Consider the following 19,959-nt stretch of genomic DNA (forward strand, 5'->3'; position numbering starts at 1 on the left):
CACTTTAGTTTGCTGAGCTTAGGGCACAGAACTTTTTGATATATCTTCAACTTTTCAATTGTTATTAATAATTCATACCTCTTTTTGCAAATTTGCCAACTGTTCTGACAATCTCAGGTTTTCCCTTCTCGCCTGAAGCAAATCAGCATCCGATCTGTCCAATCTTTGGCGCAATGATGTAATCTCAGAGTTAAGACGCGACATTTCTGATTTGGAATTTCGGTCAGCTCTCTCCAGAGATAATCTTTTTGAATACAATTTTATATTAATAATAATCAAAGTAAGGCAACTAAACTTACTAGGATATCAGCACCTTCAGAGCGATAAGGTAGAGCGGGGCCTAATGATCTGCCCACTATTATTTTCTCAAAAGCAAGTGAAGTATGGAATTTTTTAACGATACTATTTTAAGTAGAAGGCAAAGATTTATATCTAGTCATCAGTGTTAAGGTGATGACTTATCACCTTAATTCTTCGACGTCGCTATCAGGAAATGATGACCGTGCAACAATATTGCATAGCAAAGGTTTTTTATCGTTGTTAGTTTTTTTTGGTTTGAATTCCTTACTTAGTTTATAATGCCTGAATGTAATACTTGATATTACTTGAAAGTCATTAAATTGTATTATAAGATGAATTGTGATTCTAAGTTATATTCAACCAGCTTTTGAGTATACATGTGGGAGAGATAAAAGGATCCAACTAAACCAATACTCTTAAATAAATAAACAATTTAGAAAGTAGCAAATATTAATTTGCATTTGGGTTTCAAAAATATTAATGGTTGTAGATCACAAAACATAATTACCTCAACGAAGCATTTCTTCTTCCAAAGATTGTTTCTCAGCATTGCACTGGGCAAGATCAGATTGCAGAGAAGCTATAAAAATGATATTCATTAGTGACAATTTTTTATTTAATGAACAAAATCCAAGTACCTGTTTTATTTCGAAGTTCAGTTTTCAAATCATCAATCTGATGATTTCTGGATGTTATTTCACGTTTATAATCGGACTCTATCCGGCGCTGTCTTTCTAACTCCAATTGAAGTTTATTAGCTGTTTCCCATTGATTACTCAAATCACCACCTAGTTGATCGACCTGGGATGAAAATAAGATGTCGATAAATAGATGGATAAATAATTCAATGTAATTCTTTCATTTAAATGTTTACTTTCTTAAATATTTTAAGTTCAATTAGTCTAATAGCTTTTGTATTCTGATTGCTATTTATTGAAATAAAACAATGTTTGGTTTATTTTATTGAAAATAGTATTTTCAAAGCAGATGCCCCTTAAGAGGTCGGGTTCTACAGGTTGGAAACCACGGCTTTAACATTTAATAATATAAATTACAAAATTTGATAGAACATGTCGAACGTTGTATAAGCGCATCACTTTACCATATTTAGCATTTTTGCACGATAAAAATATTAACCAAATATAAATAGGAAATTAATAATTTTGATATCGATGGATTCACATTCTGGAATTCCGGTATAAGCAGATGAAAACTTTCCAATTGTTGACTTAATTACCTTATTTATTAAAACAACCAATTTGAAAACCAAATTTTCGACTAAGAAGGGGAACCTCAAGTTTTTATGCTTATTTATCTATGACCTCAAGTTTACTCATCAGGGATTTTGTTGAAATTTTGCAGGGTAATAAAGTTGATAATTAGGATGATATATAATAATATAAATAATATAAAAACTTCTTGAAGTTATTAGCTTATTATAAGCTTAAAATAAGAAAGTTCAAAGATGAGCATAAAAGTTGAAAGTCTGCCATCTTAGCATATTAATAGGAAACACTATAAGTGCACATCTCGAGTTTATAAAGTTTAATTAATATTTATAATTGAACTACTTTTCATATGCCTATAATATTTTAAAAGGTTTTTGTTCACTATGATCTTTATCACTAAGTGAAGCTTTATGAAAACCTCAGGCGAGGAAAACTGAGGTTCTCCTTATAAGTTAATAACATAATTACTTTAGAAATTAATAATTAGATTGCTTAATATGTGTTTTCACATTAAAGATCAATTAGATATAGTTATTTTTAGTAATAAATTTATCAAAATGAACCTGAGCACAATATCGCTTATCAGCAGCAGCTCTTTCTTCGGCAACTCGGCGAGCTGTTTCATGATTTGCTTCACGAACTCTTTCATACTGTTTTTCTAATTCATCCTACAAAAAAAATATTAGAACACCAAATAATTTGGATACAATTGTATGATGAAGAAATGGTGTATCATCTCACTTTTAGTCGTCGAACTTCAGCATCTGATTGACTCTTTTCGAAAATCATTTGCTCCAACAGCCCTTGGTTACGTTTCGATTTTAAAACTGAATCAGATTCGGCATCCCTTAATTGCGATAGACTTGTTTGAAGTTTAGAAATAGTAGCTTCAAGGTTACTTTTATCTCTGAAATTAATATTTTAATATTATTATTTAATATTTTTTTATATTAATACACAAGGCTACCAGATCACGATTGAAAATTAAATTCATGTTACATTTGTCAATTTCTAAAATCTTTGACAATGGTTGGAGGTCTTTGTAATTTTAAGTAATTTTTTTAAATCCCACAGTTTTAATATAATAAAAAAAATTTAAACACGCTAGTTTGATGGTGATTCTTAGGTTCATTCTGTCATCTTCAGGTATTGGGTATTATTTGATTAATAAAATAATAAAAGGACTTATGTGAAATGTAATTTTTCACAGGGAAATGGATAATAATTTTATTTCAGCAATAATATATAATGTTCATCTGTGTTCATAAACAGAGATCTTGGCAAAGGCAGGTTTAGCTGTTTCGGAGATACCGAGTAGAATGTGTAAAAAATGGCAATTTTTGAGAGAAGGAAGCATTCGATTTGAATGATTCAAAAAAATTCTGCTTGGGTTGACAAAACGATTGCTTCTGGGGATTTTTTTTAAATTTTCAAAAAAAATTTTATTAATAATTCTATATTTCGAATATTTCATTATGGTACGGGAAGTTCCAGCAATTTGCCTTAAGACACGATGCCATACATCGCAAAAAAATCAGAAATATTTTTTTTATATATCTTTACGTTTCAAAGGTTTCTAAACATTTTGGCATACCTTAGAAAAAATGGATGTATGTGCGCGTGTGTGTGGTGTATGTATGTATGTGTGTGTATATGTGTGTGTGTGTGTGATGTATGTATATATGTGTGTATGTATGTGTGTGTGTGTGTGCGGATACAAATTTTCGTCGACGACTTCGGGAACACCGATCAACCAATTTGAGTAATTCAAAAAACATTCGATTCGTATTGATAAGGAGACGTGCTAATTAGTTTTAGGCAAAGGCAGGTCTAATCGTTCCAAAGATACGGGGCAAAAAGTGTCAAAAACGGTAACTCAGGTTTTAAGAGAACGGAGGGTCCGATTTTAATATTTTAGAAAACATTTTACTTTGATTGACAAGATGAAGAACTGATTACATTTTTGGGAAGGCAGGTATAGCAGTTCCGGAGCTCTAGTAAAAAAGGCATTTGGCGGTCAAAAAGAGATTAGACTTATTCATGTCAATTTATCAGATATTTTATGGAGATTTTAATAATATGTATTAATTTTGTTCATATTTCTATGGGTTCCTTAACATCGTTTGTCCGTTAAGGTGCGTCCACACCTAACGAACGAACACGAACGAACATAAATGAACGTACCAGAACGAACGGCAACAGCATAGTGTGGACGCCACAACGATCACGAACGAACATAAACAAACATGACGAGCAATGTTCCGCAACTCGTCGGTACATCAAAGGGAATTGTTCGTTCATGTTTGAACTCGTATGTGTAGTGTGGACGCTACCACGAATGTAGACAAACATTTTTCTTTTTTGATGTTAAAATGTGCAGCTAGTTTATGTTGTGTTTATTATAAGATATTGCTGTTATTGACAAATTTTGTGAATTTGAGGACTTTAAATAATTTTACTCTTTCCCGCCACTTTAAATAATAAATCTGACGTTTCACGGTACATCCCCGAACAAAAAGATTCAAGCCCTCACTGCTTTGAGGCGTTTGTTTGGAATTATTCGCGTTCGTTCGTGTTCCTGTTCGTTTTTCTTTGTATTTTCTTATTCGACATGTTCGTTCGCGTTAGTTCGTTAGGTGTGGACGCACCTTTAGGCGGCGATGTTACGAAACGCGACGCTTTGCGTTTCGATATTTTGTCTCTATGCAGCTAAATTATACTTGTTTATCTAAAGCCGTGCGATTGCTTTGAAAAAAAGTTCAAAATTTTCAAAATATTTCAAAGTAAAAAAAATCAATTCAAGAAAGTCTTTTTTTTTAAAAAAAAATTGAAATTTTCTCAAAAATCTCTCAAGTTTTCAAAAAAAAAAAAATTTTTTAAATATTTAATTTTTGGTACGGTATTTTTGATTATTTTTTAATTTTCGGTTTGGTATTTGCTTTAAGGCACGATGTCGTACACCACTAGTTATTCTTCGAATGTTTAATTACGGTACGAGAAATTCCAGCAATTTGGCTAAAAACAACTTACTAATAGATTCACATCCATTCTACTTGCTTATCTATGGTTCTATGATACGCGCGCAAGACTAGACAGGCACGTCTAATTGTGTTTTTGTTTGTATCTATGGCGTTAGAACACAAGATTTTAATTCATGTTTTCAAAACAATTCGCATTTTATTAATTCACTTTTAATCGTATTTTTAAATGTTCACTTAAACGTTTGATTATATTTTTAATACCGATAATAAGAAGATTACTTATGTGATTATTAAGTAATGGAAGGCAGAAAATTACATGAAAAAATTTACGTTGACCGTTGGGAGAAATGTCAAGTAAATAAATTGTTTTCCCTCCGTTTTGATTTAATGTGTATACATTATTTGTCATATAAATATTTAACAGCAATTAAAGTAATTCGTATGAATTTTGATTTTCCAAGCAATTTTATCAACTATTTAGATTTTGACATTAATTTTTAGGCTTGTCATCTTTAATTTCACCAAGATACAAGAAACTTGCATAACATAACCTAAATTAATAAACTATGTATTAATTCGTTTATAACTTATTGTTTTTATTACAGGTTTCAGAATGTTGCTATTTTATGAGTAAATTGCCTTGCAAAACTCCTGAACAACTGAATGAGCAATGGACACATCCAATTTATTCCACAAATGTGAACTTAAAATTCTTGTCAAATTTGACAAGACATTCAGTAAGTAACTTTTAATTGATAACAGATAAATTGATCATCCTGTTTATCCGAAAGAAAATTTAGAAGAAATCAACTCTTGTTACTTATTACCATCTACACAAAGTTTTGTGAATGTAGAGGTGCGAACGAACAAATGTATCTATATTCTTTATATTTTATATTTATCATTAGTCAGTGTTTGTTGAACCATCAGAGCAGGAACTTAAAGCTACCTGATGTAATTTTATAGTATTTTATGTATCAAGTGTTTAATAAATTAATTAACATTAATCAATTGTCTGTAATCAAATAATAATTTCACATCACTCTCGAGTTAATAAAATAACTAATTTTGAAGTGTAGTAATATTTAAAAGGAGTGAAATAGCAAAACCAGCTATGCATAATTTGGAGTCTTAACATTTATATTGTTTTTGCTTCTGTTTCTATTTTCAGGTAAAAAGAAATTTGTTAAACCCTTTAACATTTGGTGAACCGAAAAAAATATCTGTTGCTGATTTTGAGTTTACAGTGACTGCCATAGATCCTGATACGTGTACAGGAAAAGTTATATATCACTTTTCTTGTAAGTAATTGTCATTTTGCGTTTTTAAATTTCATGTCCCGATTTAAGGAGGTATTTTGGTCTAGAGGCATGAATTTTATGTGATGTTTGAAAGGCTGATAAAAAGGCAAAAAATATTCTTCATATCATTTCTTTTTACCAGTTCTTAATTAATGTTTTAATTAATATAAAAAAAGAAGTGGCGGGTCTCAAACAATTGGCACCTGACCATGCCCATGATTTTAGCCCTCCAAATAGTCCAAAGAAGAAGTCCAAAGCCCTCCAAAGAAAAAAATATTTATTATCAATCTAGAATGATTTTGCAATCATATAACAAGTTAAAAGAACTGTTTTGTTTTTCACAAAAATGACGAGAGAGACTGTCTAAAAGTAAAATATTTTTTTTATAACTTTTCTTGATATTCTCCAATTTCTTAAAAATATTAAAATTCGGAATTAAGGAGTGACTTCATACTGAAGTCTATAAAGAAGTCTCTGTACAAATATCAAACAAATCACTCGAGTAGAAATTAAGAATTTGTGGGTATCATATTGAAAAAGACGGTTTCGAGAAAAACGCATTTTAAAGTTACATCTTGTGGGCATATTTTTGATTAGCTTTGAGAATATGTGAACTAAACAAACTTGATTTTTTAAATCTTAATTAAATCAATTCATTTCAGTTGATGGTACTGAGTGTTTGTATATGGATGGTACTTTGATGTCTCCAAGTGTATTCACAAATCCATATATAACACATTTGGGAAACACTAATATTATTGACACAATTTTTATTGATAGTCCACTTTTAGAGCTGCCTATTGAAATCGATATTGATCTGGTTGTTGAACAAATAATCAATATATTTAGGTAAGATTTAAAACAATTATAAATCAAATGTGTTAGGAATATAAATTTGTATATTGTTCTTTATTTTAGTTCCAGAAAATCTGTTGTGTCCTTAGAAACTTTAGGGATGGAAGACTTGTTAGTCAAAATTGCAATAAAGGGCCATACTATACACATTGGCAGTAAACGATTAAACCTTTTGAAATTGCTGAAGAAAGATACAAACTTTACAAAAGAAAAAAATGTAAATTTAAGAATAGTTGAATCTAATACTTGCAAAGACCTTGAAACATGTTTCAGGTATTTTGATATAATTATTATTCAATATTATAAAATTATCATCAATTATCAGTTTTTCTTTTCATTTTCAGACGTTACAAAGATGATCAAATGCACCACATTCTAGTATCACCTTTTTATTCTTTATTAGATATATATACTTTGCAAAAACTAGGTGTACATGTTGTTCGATACTCAGACAACACTACTTCAACAGCTTTAAATAACATTTTAAAAATAATCAAACCCAAAATTTAATGGATTGCAATGAGTCAAACCCAAAAACAGATTTATTAATGAACCTTCTATTGATTTCTAGAACTAATTTGAGTTTAGATTCGACTTATCTGCAGAATGCACAAAGATTATCTCTAGCTGGTGCTTTATCAGGGAGTTCAGAAAACGAGAGCCATAATTCAATCGCACTTGTGGCTGATCCTCCTAAAAATATTGAACATTTGTACACTGATACTCAAGAATCGTTTAATCCATTAGCTACAAGCACACAAAAAACTAGAGATGATGAAAATGGTAATTTAACACCTATAGAGAATTCTGAAAACACTAACATAATGCCAATAGAAAATTCATCATTGAATAAACTAGTTAATGAGGGTGATCAGCCAAACAATTTAGTACAAGATATTGTGCTTCATCATTCATTTGAATCGCAACGATATTTAGATGAGTATCAGAAAAACCTATACAGAGGAGACAATGTGATGAGTCAGGACAATATTGTGGCTGAATCCCGCAGCAATCCAAATATTTTATCTGGTGACCTTAGTAACATCAACACCACTTTATCACAGGGCTCGAATATAATAAAAAAACAAAATGCTGTAGAAACATCACCGCCCCTGGAGGTAACTAATGTTGCTGAACAATTAGCAGTTGATAAATCCTCTGATGAAAACACTTCACCAAACACCAACATAAGTAAAGATTCATATTTTCAGAACATATCAGATATTAACACCAGCGCAATCGATGCTAATCAATCTTCATCATCAAAATCTTCACAATCTTCACCTGCAGTATACTTAGCTAAAACTACACAGAATCAAATAGACAAACCAAAAGATCCCTGTGAAAAAGAACATGCCCTTGCTAAAATCGTAAGGCAAGTCCAGTTCAATGTAGAATCCAATGAGGTGCACATTATCTCCAATATTGAGATATGTTCAGATGACAGTCAAGACATTCCTAGTTCAAATACGACCAAAACATATCCGATACCAGAAACAGAAGTAAATGAAATGCCTGGTAGCATATTTGCAGAAGTAGATATGGAATCTAGGGACGAAGAATATTATTTGGCACATGGTTTACCACAACATTATGCCTCGTCGAAGGAGACAGACAGTTCATCTGATAGCATTACAATTAATCCTGAGGCACGTTTTCTTCCGGTTGAACCTGGTGCATTGATAATATCAGAAGTAGAAAACTTGCATTCACAACTTCTAGAGACAAGTGATTACATGGAAGGAACAAGTGAAGACCTTGCAGCAAGTGAACTTAGTCCATCTACAAGTGGTTTGAACCTGCCTATAAGAAGACCATGCATTTCTTCACCTTCAGATTCCTCTTCCGGGGAGCCAATTAGAGAAGAAAGTGAAAATCAAGCATCAAGTTATTCTTTTCCATCAACGAGTGGATTGAACCTGCGTCCATGTTCAGTATTGTTAAGGAGACTAAACATTTCTTCATCTTCAGATTCCTCTTCTGATCAGGAGTCATTTGTTTTGTCCGAAAAGCAAATGATGTTGAAGGCGAAAAATGAAGCAATAAGTAAAAAAATTGAACAAAAACGTGACTTATCAATCTTTGATGATCATGAAGATGATAAGCTTGTGTCGGAAAATGGTTTAGAGTTTCTTGATATAAATTGTATAGATATTCAGCAATATATGGATAGTTTATTTAGATTTTCTGTTAACTTGAACCTTAACCATCTTAAAAGCAAACTTCAGAAGAACAAAGGGAGGAAAAGGAAAAGGAATTAATTTTATTTGAATGCGTTTGTTGTATGTTTTTAATGAAGATTGTATTGTTGAATTAATGATGTATGATTTTATTTATTGCAGTGGTTTGTTGATGTTGAAATATGAATTTTTGAAAATCTGTGAAATTAATTTCAATATTTTTAATAAGTATTTTAATTAAAATGTTGTTTGATTTTGTTAGTTCTATTTCTTCTGTTAACTATTTTTAATATAAATTATTGACATCTATTTTGTATTATTATTTCTTTAGTTTTTTGTATTATTATTTCTTTAGAAAGAACTGTAGTTGTAAGTTGCATTTCATCTTAAGGCAAGTGCATGAACATCTCGATGTAAATAATATAAAATTAATGTAAAGCTGTTTATTTCAAAATAAAACTTACGTTTTAATTAAAAATTATTTTTAATTTATATCTCTGAAACATGTTTATAATATCTGTAATTGAAGAAATTAAATTAATTTGTTCAATTCAATTAATTCACTTCGGATTCTAAAATGTATTTTATTTGAGTATAGACGTATACTGTAATCAGTAGTTACTTACGAAACATAACAGAACTTACAACTGCTTCGGCATAGATTCTGATTAGAATCGCTCAAGCTAACAGCGAAATTCTAAACTTTGATGTATATTTAAAATTCAACCGCTTATCATAGGCCGACAATATTTTAGTATGTTATTTCAGACTACGAAATCTTCATTATACAAATCTTCAATAAAATAGTCCTTTTTTTTCAACATTTTACTACGAAAAAACGGCGCACCCGATCTTTACCAAAACTAATCAACGCTGCGTAGAAACGAAATATCGAAGCGCGTGGGACCACGTCGCAGTATAACGGATAAACATTGATACGGAACCCCTAAAAATGTGAACAAAATTTGTTCTTATTATTTAAAATATTCATGATTATGTGATGAATTGATGATAAGCTTGTCTAATGATCATTTTTGTCCGCCAAATGCCATTTTCTTCACTTTTTTCTGATCTCCAAAACCGCTAGACCTGCCTTTTCAAATATTTTATCAGATCTACATTTCGTTAATAGAAATAAATTTAATTACCCTTTTTGGCACTTTTTTCTCGTATCTTCGGTACGGCTGAACCTAACTTTTCCAAAAACTAATCAGCACGTCTCCTTATCAATACGAATCGAATGTTTTTTGAATTATTCAAATCGGTTGATCGGTGTTCCCGAAATCGTCGATGAAAATTTGTATCCGCACATACACATACACACGCACACACATACACACACACATACATCAATTTTTTCTAAGGAATGCCAAAATATTCAGAAACGTTTAAAACGTAAAGTTATATAAACATTTTCATTTGCGATTGCTGTAACTTACCGAAACTTATACGGAAAGTTAAATATGGGCTCACATATTACTCATACACACATACTTTTTCCAATTTTTATTCAATTCAGATTGACTTGAATCGTCAAAATTATAATTAAATCGGATTTTTTCGCGAAAACGTGAACTTTTTTCGGAAAGTTAAACAATAGGCCCAAATCATTGTGTGATCACAATAATTAATCAGATCAGTTTCAAGAACAAGTGGCTGTGGCGAGCATAGCTCATTTGGTAGTGTGTTCGATTCACACGACAGGGATCTTTGGATCAAATCCTGTCATTTTTTTTTTTTTTTTATTTTATTTTTATTCTGCAATCTATAAAAATAATTATATTTAGCAGAGAATGCTGACAAGTGTTTACAATTGGTTGTTTACAAATTAGTACATACTCCCAGTGGTGTATCTACTATAGTTAATATATAAAAAAGAAAAAACTAAAGACAAATATAGAGAAAAAAAAAAATTAATATAAAAATAAACTATAATAAATCTCGAGGTATTTTCCTTTTGAGCCTAGTCGGCTGGCCTTCCTGGTATAAGTTGCATGCTAGTTGGTTTGGATGTGCGTCAATTCTATTCTTATAATTACAGGCAAACATTGATATATGTTCTTGAATTGTAGGTATACCCGTGTCTTTGTGGAGAATCCATGTTGGCGTGTAGTGAGGAGCGTTTAATATTTGCCGCAGGAATTTGTTTTGTGCTCGTTGTATTATGTTTAAATTGCTCTTTTTAGCAGTACCCCAAAGTTGTAATCCGTAGGTCCACACGGGTTTGATCACAGCCTTATATATAAGTAATTTGTTGTAAGTTGATAATTCTGATTTTCTGTTTAAGAGCCAATAATAATTTTTGAAGATTAGATCTATTTGTTGTTTTTTGTTCTTTATGTGTACTTTCCAGTTGAGTTTCCTATCTAAGTGAATGCCGAGATACTTTATTGATTCTTTGGACGGAATAATTTCATCGTTGAGTACAACTGCTGGGCAAGTTTGGGTGCGAAGCGTGAAAGTTATATGGACTGATTTTGTGCTATTTACTTCTATCCTCCACAACGAAAACCATTTCTCAGCTAAGCTGAGATGGTGCTGAAGACTGTTGGAAGCTGCAGTCGGATCTTTGTTTGTGGCGATGATGCACGTATCATCAGCAAATGTGGCTAAACTCGTGTCAGTTGAAGTTGGAAAATCAGCTGTAAAAATTAAAAATAGTGTTGGGGCGAGGACACTCCCTTGAGGCACTCCAGAATTAATTTCGGTAATATTTGAGTCCGTATCGGCGATGCTGACAAAAAAGTTTCTATTTTGTAAATAGGATTTTATTAATAGGAATAAAGAATCTGGTAAACATCTTTTAACTTTATACATTAATCCGGTATGCCATACTTTGTCAAATGCCTGCTTGAGATCCAAAAAAGCCGCAGAACAGTACTCTTTATTATGCAGCGCATTGTTAATTACGTTTATTATTCTGTGAACTTGCTCAATTGTTGAATGTTTGTCGCGAAACCCAAATTGATGGTTCGGAATAAAACTTTGTTCTTGTAGGATTATTTTAATCCGTTGAAGAATTAGCTTTTCAAATATTTTCGATATGCAAGACAATAAACTTATCGGCCGGTAGGAAGATAATAGATAAGGGTCTTTACCTGGTTTCACTATAAGGATTATTTTAGCTCTTTTCCAAGACTGCGGAAAAGTTTTCATTCTCAGTATAGAGTTATATATTATTGTGAGCATTCTAATAGCTTTTCTTGGAAGTTCTTTAAGCATTTTAATAGAAATCCGGTCTGGTCCAGGTGATTTTCTAGAATTTGCTTTTGCAATTTCTTGGGTTACTTCAGCCGCAGTAAAACGATTAACATCATGAGTCACTAGCGACGGTGAATCCTGAAGAAAATCATAAATGAATTGTTCATCATTAGAGTTGCATTTACGTGAAAATGGCTGAAATGTGAGGCGCAGGTGTTCGGCGAATGCATTAGTTTTTTCTTCTGGACTTCTTGCCCATGAACCGTCTGTTTTTCTTAAAGGAGGAATTGGTACAATTGGTCTTTTCAATTTTTTGGTTGCTTTCCAAAGAGAATAATTTGTTTCACTACTTGCAGAAAGATTATGTAAGTAGTTTTCAAAAGAAACATTTTTATAATTTATTATTAAATTTTTCAGGTCTCTGCATGCACTGTTAAATTTTCTTTTATCTTCCGGTGATCTAGTTATTTGCCAAATTCTTCTTAATTTCCTTTTCTGTGCAATGATTTTTTTAATATCTATGGGCACAGAGTGACTGTGATTGTGATTTAGAATAGGAGTCGATATTTTAGCTGCTGCAATTAATGTATTTGTGAAGTTGTTGATACCGATATTCAAATCATTCTCACTTTTTAATGGAATATTACAATTAATGGTGTCTTCGATGTATTCTTGGAAAAGAAGCCAATCGGTAAATTTGTTTGTAAGCGAACTCATGACTTTGGTTGGAGTATTAGTGGAGTATTTAAGAATTACTGGTGAATGATCAGAACTGAGATCCAGACTTGAATTTATTTCAACACTCTCGTTTTTAATATTTTTGGCTACAAAAAAATCGAGGAGGTCTGGAATTTTGTTCAAATCAGTTGGCCAGTATGTGGGCTCACCCGTAGAAAATGTCCGAAGATTATTATTATTTATTGTATTATACAATTGACGGCCTCTAGGTGTTATTAGTCTAGATCCCCAAAATGTGTGCTTTGCGTTATAATCACCTCCCGCAATAAACAAATTTCCAAGGCTGGTAAAAAAAGTTGTAAACTGATTTTCAGTAATAATGTGCCTTGGCGGACAATAGATTGCCGATACTGTAATTTTGTGAGTCATTAGGTCAATTGAAACATTTGTCGATTGTATGTAGTCAGTATAAAAAGGTTCTGTCTCGTAATGTCTTATGTTTGACTTTATGATAATGGCAGTGCCACCGTGAGGTCTGTCGTCCGGGTGATTTGTGGTATATGTGTGATAATTAGGAAAACGAATATTGTGATTTGTCTCGGTAAAATGCGTCTCGGAAATTAGCATAATGTCTACGTCATTGGTAGTTAAAAATTGTTTGAGTTCATGGACATGATTGCTCAAGCCGTTCGAGTTCCATATGCAAATTGTTAGTTGCATAGACATAATTATTTTTTATTAGATAAAATTGTTGTTAGTAAATTAAGCATTATGCCCATTTGTTCTGTCAATATTTTAATCATGTTTTTAAGTTCTGTTAAGTCATTAGATTTATTGTTAGTATTGTTTTCAGAGTTACTATTGTTTATTGAGTTCGTTGAGTCAGTAGGTAAAGTTGTGTTGTTTCTAGTAATATTGGAGTAAGTTACGCCCGGTCTTAAAGTAGCATTTGGTTTTATATTTTGCACATTACTTGTTTTCTGACGTAATGAAGTGTTTTTTTTTTCAATATATTCTTTATAGACGTGACAGCCTTTATAGTTAGCAGGGTGATTTTCATTACAAAGGACACACTTCACTTGGTCGACCTTTTTTTCCCACTTGCATTTTTCTGTCAAGTGATCTTGAGCGCATTTAACGCATCTGGGGGTGCGGTGGCAATAATTTCTGGTATGACCATACCTTTGGCAGCGAGTGCACTGAACAATTTCTCTAGAGAACCTCTTTGCCTCTATTTCCACTTTAGTTTTATATAAAAAATCAATTTTATAAAAATCTTTATTATTAGGCTGTTGTTCAAGCTCAATTAAAAACATGTTCAGAGGGAATTTTGAGATTCTGCTTTTAATGTTCTCAATACGAACGACTTTGTGACCTAACTGTTGTATTTCATTTTTGAGCATATCTGTATCCGTGCTGAAATGTAGGTTTTTAACCACTATTTTGAACGTTCTTTTACATTTCTCCTGGAAAGAATGCATTTGAGTACCCCTCTCTTTCAGAAGTTTGAGAATTTTATTGTAAAGTTTAGCATTATCAAGATTAACTCTAACCCTAGTTTCGTCAATAACTTTTATTTGATAAAGATTTTTTGCTTCACATTCTAAGAGTTGAGCTAATGGTTTGATATCACGTACCTCATGTATAAAAATTGGCGGCGGTCTGTTAACTGGGCTGCATTTATCACTCGAGTCTTCGGTATTAGGATTAGCTAAAACTTCATATATATTGCTTGTGGGAGTTGGGTTTAGCCAGTAGTTCGAATTTGAAGATGTTTTTTTGCATGTTGATTCTTCATTTAAATTTCTTTTGAATTTTTTGTTTCTTACTTCAAACCATTCTGAATCCTTACTGGTGGTTGCTTCTTGATTAAATTCATTTAGGGAAATTGAGTCATTTTTCTGATGTAAAGAATCTTCTTCAACAATATCTGTATTAGACCTCTTATACTTGTTAGCACTCGTATAGACCTTTTTCGGTTTGACTGGGGAGCATTCTAAATCCATCTGATCGGTATCCGTATTTAAAATTTTTGACATTTTCAAGTAAAAGTTATTAATTCCCCCGTAGGGGAGTATTTCTCTATTACGTACTCACACAGGAATGTTTCTATTCAAATTTTTAGTCCAAAATCATAAAATTCCTGCAAGTTATTTGCAAATTTAATAAATTTAATATTTCTCAGTATTATGAATGTCACAATATTTTGTTTGTTTCCTGTCATTGACTTACAATTAGAATTTATGAAAAAAATGTGTAGTTAATTTGAAATTAAATGACTAGTGGGGCGCATGGCATCGTGCCTTAAGGCAAATTGCTGGAACTTCCCGTACCAAAAGTTATTTTTTTTTTAAAAAGATTAACATTTTTGAAAAAAAATTACTTTAAAGTAATAAATTTTTGAGAAACTATAAATTTTTGACAAAAATTTACTTTTTTTGAAAAAAAAAGACTTTTTGAAGAACAATTTATTTTGAAATATTTTGGAAATTCTGAACATTTCCTTCAAAGCAATCGTACTGCCTTAACTGCATAGAGGCGAAAAATCGAAGCGCGTAAGCGCCGCGTCGCCGTCTAACGGACAAACATTGGTACGTAACCCATAGGAATGTAAACAAAATTTGTACTTATTGTTAAAATCTCTATAAAATATCTGATAATTTGATGTGCATATGTCTAATGATCATTTTAGACCGCCAAATGGCATTTTTTATTTACTTTTTTTACTAGATCTCCGAAACCGTTAAACCTGCCTTCATGAAAATTTGATCAGTTCTTCATCTTCATCTTGTTAATACAAGTAAAATGTTTTTTGAATTATTCAAATCGGACGCTCCGTTCTCTTAAAAACTAAGTTACCGTTTTTGGCACTTTTTGTCCCATATCTTCGGAACGGCTAGACCTGCCTTCGCAAAAAACTAATCAGCACGTCTCCTTATCAATACGAATCGAGTGTTTTTTGAATTATTCAAATTGCTTCATCCGTGTACCCGAAATCGTCGACGAAAATTTGTATCCTCACACACACCCACACACATACATCCATTTTTTCTAAGGTATGCCAAAATATTCAGAAACCTTTGAAACGTAAAGATATATAAAAATTTGCATCTTCGATTTTTTGCGATTACTATAACTTGCCCTGCGGGAAGTTAAAAATTGTATTTGTTAAGTAGAAATTGAATAAAAAATAAGAAAAATAGGAATTACAGAATTCGAACCGCTGAATTGTATTAGGAGTAGGATACATATAGATTAAATATGATATAAAAATTGGTATAGAATGTAAATAAATAAAAATGTTGTAGGTGGCTAAATGCTCAGAGTAAGCGAGGACAAATAAAAATTAAAAAAAAGGATAAGTGGCCACGTTGCCGTCAATTTTTTCATTTAATGAATTTAATAAAAAAATATCTTATGTACTAACCTTTGCAAATTATCTATCTGTTTTCTGTATCCTTCTTTGCAACTTGGGTCACTATGGTAACAATCCACACATTCTTTTTTCTTTAAAGATTCGTTTTCGTCTTGCAGTTTTTTCAAGTCAATTTTATATTGAGTCAGTTGTGCTTCCAATTCACTGATACGAGATTCAAATACGATACTAGGTCCTTCCAACTGGATTTTTTTCGATGGTTTTTCTTTTATCTGGACTGTCTGAAGTGAAAAAATTGTATTATTAAGACATCAGAGTAAAGCGGAGCTTAAAGGTCCGCGGGTAAAAAATCCACCACCATTATCTAAGAATCAATTTATGTATATCCCAGTAAACACGCGATGTGATCTTCTATAATATCGACATCGTTATTATAATGCGGTTATCGAATCTACGCCACAAGAGGATTTTAAACTTGCGTGCGCTTGTGTGTGTTACAATACACGCAAAGCTCGCATTGAGTTGTCTCACGAGACATAAACACGCGCTGTCGGGGGTAATGACATCGTTGAATTTCATGTGAGATACATGTCGTGCGCTGGTGTGTGTTAGCACACATGCAAAGCATAATCAATGACGTCACACGGCGTGAAGCAAACGCGTCGTGCGCTGCTTTGTGCGTTGTGTGCCGGTGTGTGTGACCATACAAAGAAAGCTTTACATCAGCGCGCCGTGGCCACTGGTGGAACCGACTGTTTCTTTGACGAAAGCTAACCGCGTACAAAATGGCGCAAAATGTCACGAATTTATCATGCATCAAGTTATATTTTCTTTAGTATAATAATTACATTCGTTTAGTTAAGCAACTTGTTTATGATAATTGTAGAAAAGTGTAGAAAAATGACACTGTAAGTATATCATATATTATTTATATAGATATGTAATTACTTCACGATTTTGAATTCCATTTAGTGCATTATATCCTGGGATGAAGAAACGTTATTTTATGTCGATTTCTTTAGATGACAAAGGAGGTAACCAAATAGCATATCTTACAAAATCTGAGGACAATAATAAGGATCGTTTATCAAGGTTAAAATAATTATTTTACTAAATTAAGACATTAACATATCCATGTGTTCGACATAACCTCACTTCTTAAATCTCTTAAATTAGTCGGTTGAGAAGCGGATCGAGAATGATTGTTTGAATATGTAAGTCACTACAAATATAATAGCTATACAAATATATATAAACAGCAAACACGTATGCCATGTTCATATTTATTTCAGAAGTCGTACAAAATTGGAATGAAACGATGAACAATATACAGATCTTTAGACAGGCTCAAATAATGTATGTTTAGGAGCAACTTGAAGATAATGGAGATTTATCTTCTTAATATGTAAGTTGATTCATATATAGTTGCTGTATATATATTATTTGGTAACAAATACATTATATTTATAATTGTTTTAGAAAACCTCTAAAATTGGGAACAGTATGTCATATATGCATGAACTTGATTGATGTATTGATGTATAATGAACTGAAGATATAATGAATTCAATCAGGTTAAAAAAAATGTATGTGCAAAAGCGACTCGAAGACGATTTAGATTTGTCTCCTGAATATGTAAGTTGCTACACATATGGAGTGGTATATATATTATTAGATTCAATAAAACACATTATGTTTCAAATTGTTTTAGAAAACTTCCAAGAAGTACATCATATATGAATATCCTGTATCCTCGCATTTGATGTATTGAACTGGCGATAGAATGAAATCAGTCAGTGTTAAAAATGTATGTGTAAAAGCGACTTTAAGATGATGGAGATTTGTACACTGAACATGTAGGTAGCTACACATATGGTAGCTGTATATATATATATTATATTATATACAGTAAATCACATTATGTTTGAATTTGTTTTAGAAAACTTCCAAAATTTGGGGCAGTATGTCATATGTGCATAATCTGTATCCTGGCATTTGATGCAATGAACTGGCGATAGAATGAAATAATGAAAAATAGGCAGGCTGTTTGATGTATAAGGAAGTGGCGATAGAATACTTATGCAACACTTCACACTTCACGCCCCAAAAATAGAATTACGTTCATTAGATATACAACAATTTTCATTAAATATACTGTTATTAATATGTTAAGATTGAATAATTTGTAAAAAGTTTTCTAGTATAGTTCATGTTAAAATTTTATAATTTCAAAACTACAATTCTAATTTGTAATATTTAAATATTGTAAAATTTCTTATTATTCACGTAAATAAATGCTTATTCGTACAGAAAAGAATATTAATTGCATTACGTCATCACTTTCAGGTGCTACTACGTCATAACTGAGTCGCCATTTTGTATGACGTCATGACCGAATCGTTTTCATTCGCCAATGACGTCATGACTGGGGTGAACGCCTTACGTCAGACGGTCTTATCATAATAAACAAACATATGTGGGTCAACGTCGATTTTCATGTATCACGAACGCCACGTGCGCCAGAGACCGAACCTCGATAGTTGTTCGATAGTTACATAAATTTGCGGCCGTATCCATTAAATATCGAGGAAAATGAATATGGGAACCGCATGTCACACGACCTAAATAAAATATTGCCACGATGTTGTGGCCATATCGCATGTTTACTGGGATAGTATTTTTAAAATAGAAGGCAAATGATGTGTAACTTGTTATGGCCATAAAACAGGCGAAGCCTATATCACACGAGATAAAAGGCCACATGGTAAAATTTTTACGATGTGTTTACGATGCATGAATTAGGGGTAATGCTACAAAAGTTTCAAATCAATATTATTAATTCATGATTTGTTCAAACTGTTTCTAACCTGTTTCAGATACATTAAAGCAAACCGAAAGTAATTTAATGCTTTCAATTTGGTAAACAAAGTTTGTCATGATATCAAAATAAAAGAGCACAATACTGAATTAGAAATTTAGATTTTATAGTTTTGTAACTTTAACTATATATTATGTAAATGTTGTAAATTCTGAGTTAAAATATGCAATAAACTTAATATAAACTAGCTGTAAGTGGAATTCTGTCTTGAGGCAATTATGGCATCGTGCCTTAAGGCAAATTGCTGGAACTTCCCGTACTGTAACAAAATGTTCGAGGAATACTGAATGTTTTCAAATAGATTATTATAAATATTGTAACATTGTGTAATATTTATAAGAATTATATAAACTGAAGTGCAGAGTTGAAATTATTTGTAATGTACATTATAACTATAGTCAGAATTAAAAATAAATCTGAAATATTTTCGATATACAAAAAACTAAAAAAAAAAAAAAATGGTACAAAATTTTATTTTCCAAAATCAATTATTTTGTTAAGACAGGCAGAAAGTTCTTTGAATCATTTAAATCGGACGCTTAGTTCTCTCAAAAATTGCCATTTTTTACATATTTTGCTCCGTATCTTCAAAATGGCTGGGCCTGCCTTTGCCAAAAACTAATAAACACTTCTCCCAATCATTACTAATTGAATGTTTTTTAGATCATTCAAATCGGGTGCTCCGTTCTCTCAAAATTCGATTTCTATTTTCTGCACTCTTTGCTCCGTATCTCCGAAACGGCTGGACCTGCCTTTGCCAAAAACTAATCAGCTCTTTTCCCTATCAATAGGAATCGAATGTTTTTTGAACCATTCAAATCGGTTGATCCGTGCGCCCTAAAACGTGACTGGAATTTGTATCCATACATACATACATACACACACACCACACACACACACACATACACATACATCCATTTTTTCTGAGGTATGCCAAAACGTTCAGAAACCTTCAAAACGTCGAGAATGTAAAAATTTTC

General features: G+C 31.9%; 1 protein-coding gene and 1 long non-coding RNA gene across 3 annotated transcripts in view; one reads left to right on the forward strand and one right to left on the reverse strand.

The window, feature by feature from the left end:
• Positions 1-72: 72 nt before the first annotated feature.
• Positions 73-19,959, reverse strand: part of LOC113383642 (serologically defined colon cancer antigen 8 homolog) — a 28,742-nt gene continuing 8,855 nt past the window's right edge. Inside the window, exons 6-12 of the mRNA XM_026621892.1 lie at positions 16,153-16,382; positions 2,271-2,436; positions 2,093-2,197; positions 939-1,101; positions 815-880; positions 466-472; positions 73-244 (exon numbers count right to left, since the gene is read on the reverse strand). Of these exons, the coding sequence (XP_026477677.1) occupies positions 73-244; positions 466-472; positions 815-880; positions 939-1,101; positions 2,093-2,197; positions 2,271-2,436; positions 16,153-16,382 (909 nt within the window). The remainder of the gene's footprint in view (positions 245-465; positions 473-814; positions 881-938; positions 1,102-2,092; positions 2,198-2,270; positions 2,437-16,152; positions 16,383-19,959) is intronic.
• Positions 16,800-18,330, forward strand: LOC113383769. Of its 2 annotated transcripts, XR_003367764.1 has the most exons (7): positions 16,800-17,009; positions 17,074-17,193; positions 17,278-17,315; positions 17,394-17,506; positions 17,581-17,736; positions 17,813-17,957; positions 18,041-18,330. It is a non-coding gene; the product is annotated as an uncharacterized LOC113383769 (long non-coding RNA). The 2 variants fall into 2 exon arrangements; XR_003367763.1 differs by having other exon boundaries at positions 16,801-17,009; positions 17,074-17,315.

Source organism: Ctenocephalides felis, unplaced genomic scaffold (genome assembly GCF_003426905.1).
Source record: "Ctenocephalides felis isolate EL2017-DRISC unplaced genomic scaffold, ASM342690v1 CF-g0.4_SCAFFOLD_03570, whole genome shotgun sequence".
Classification (NCBI taxonomy): Eukaryota; Metazoa; Arthropoda; class Insecta; order Siphonaptera; family Pulicidae; genus Ctenocephalides; species Ctenocephalides felis.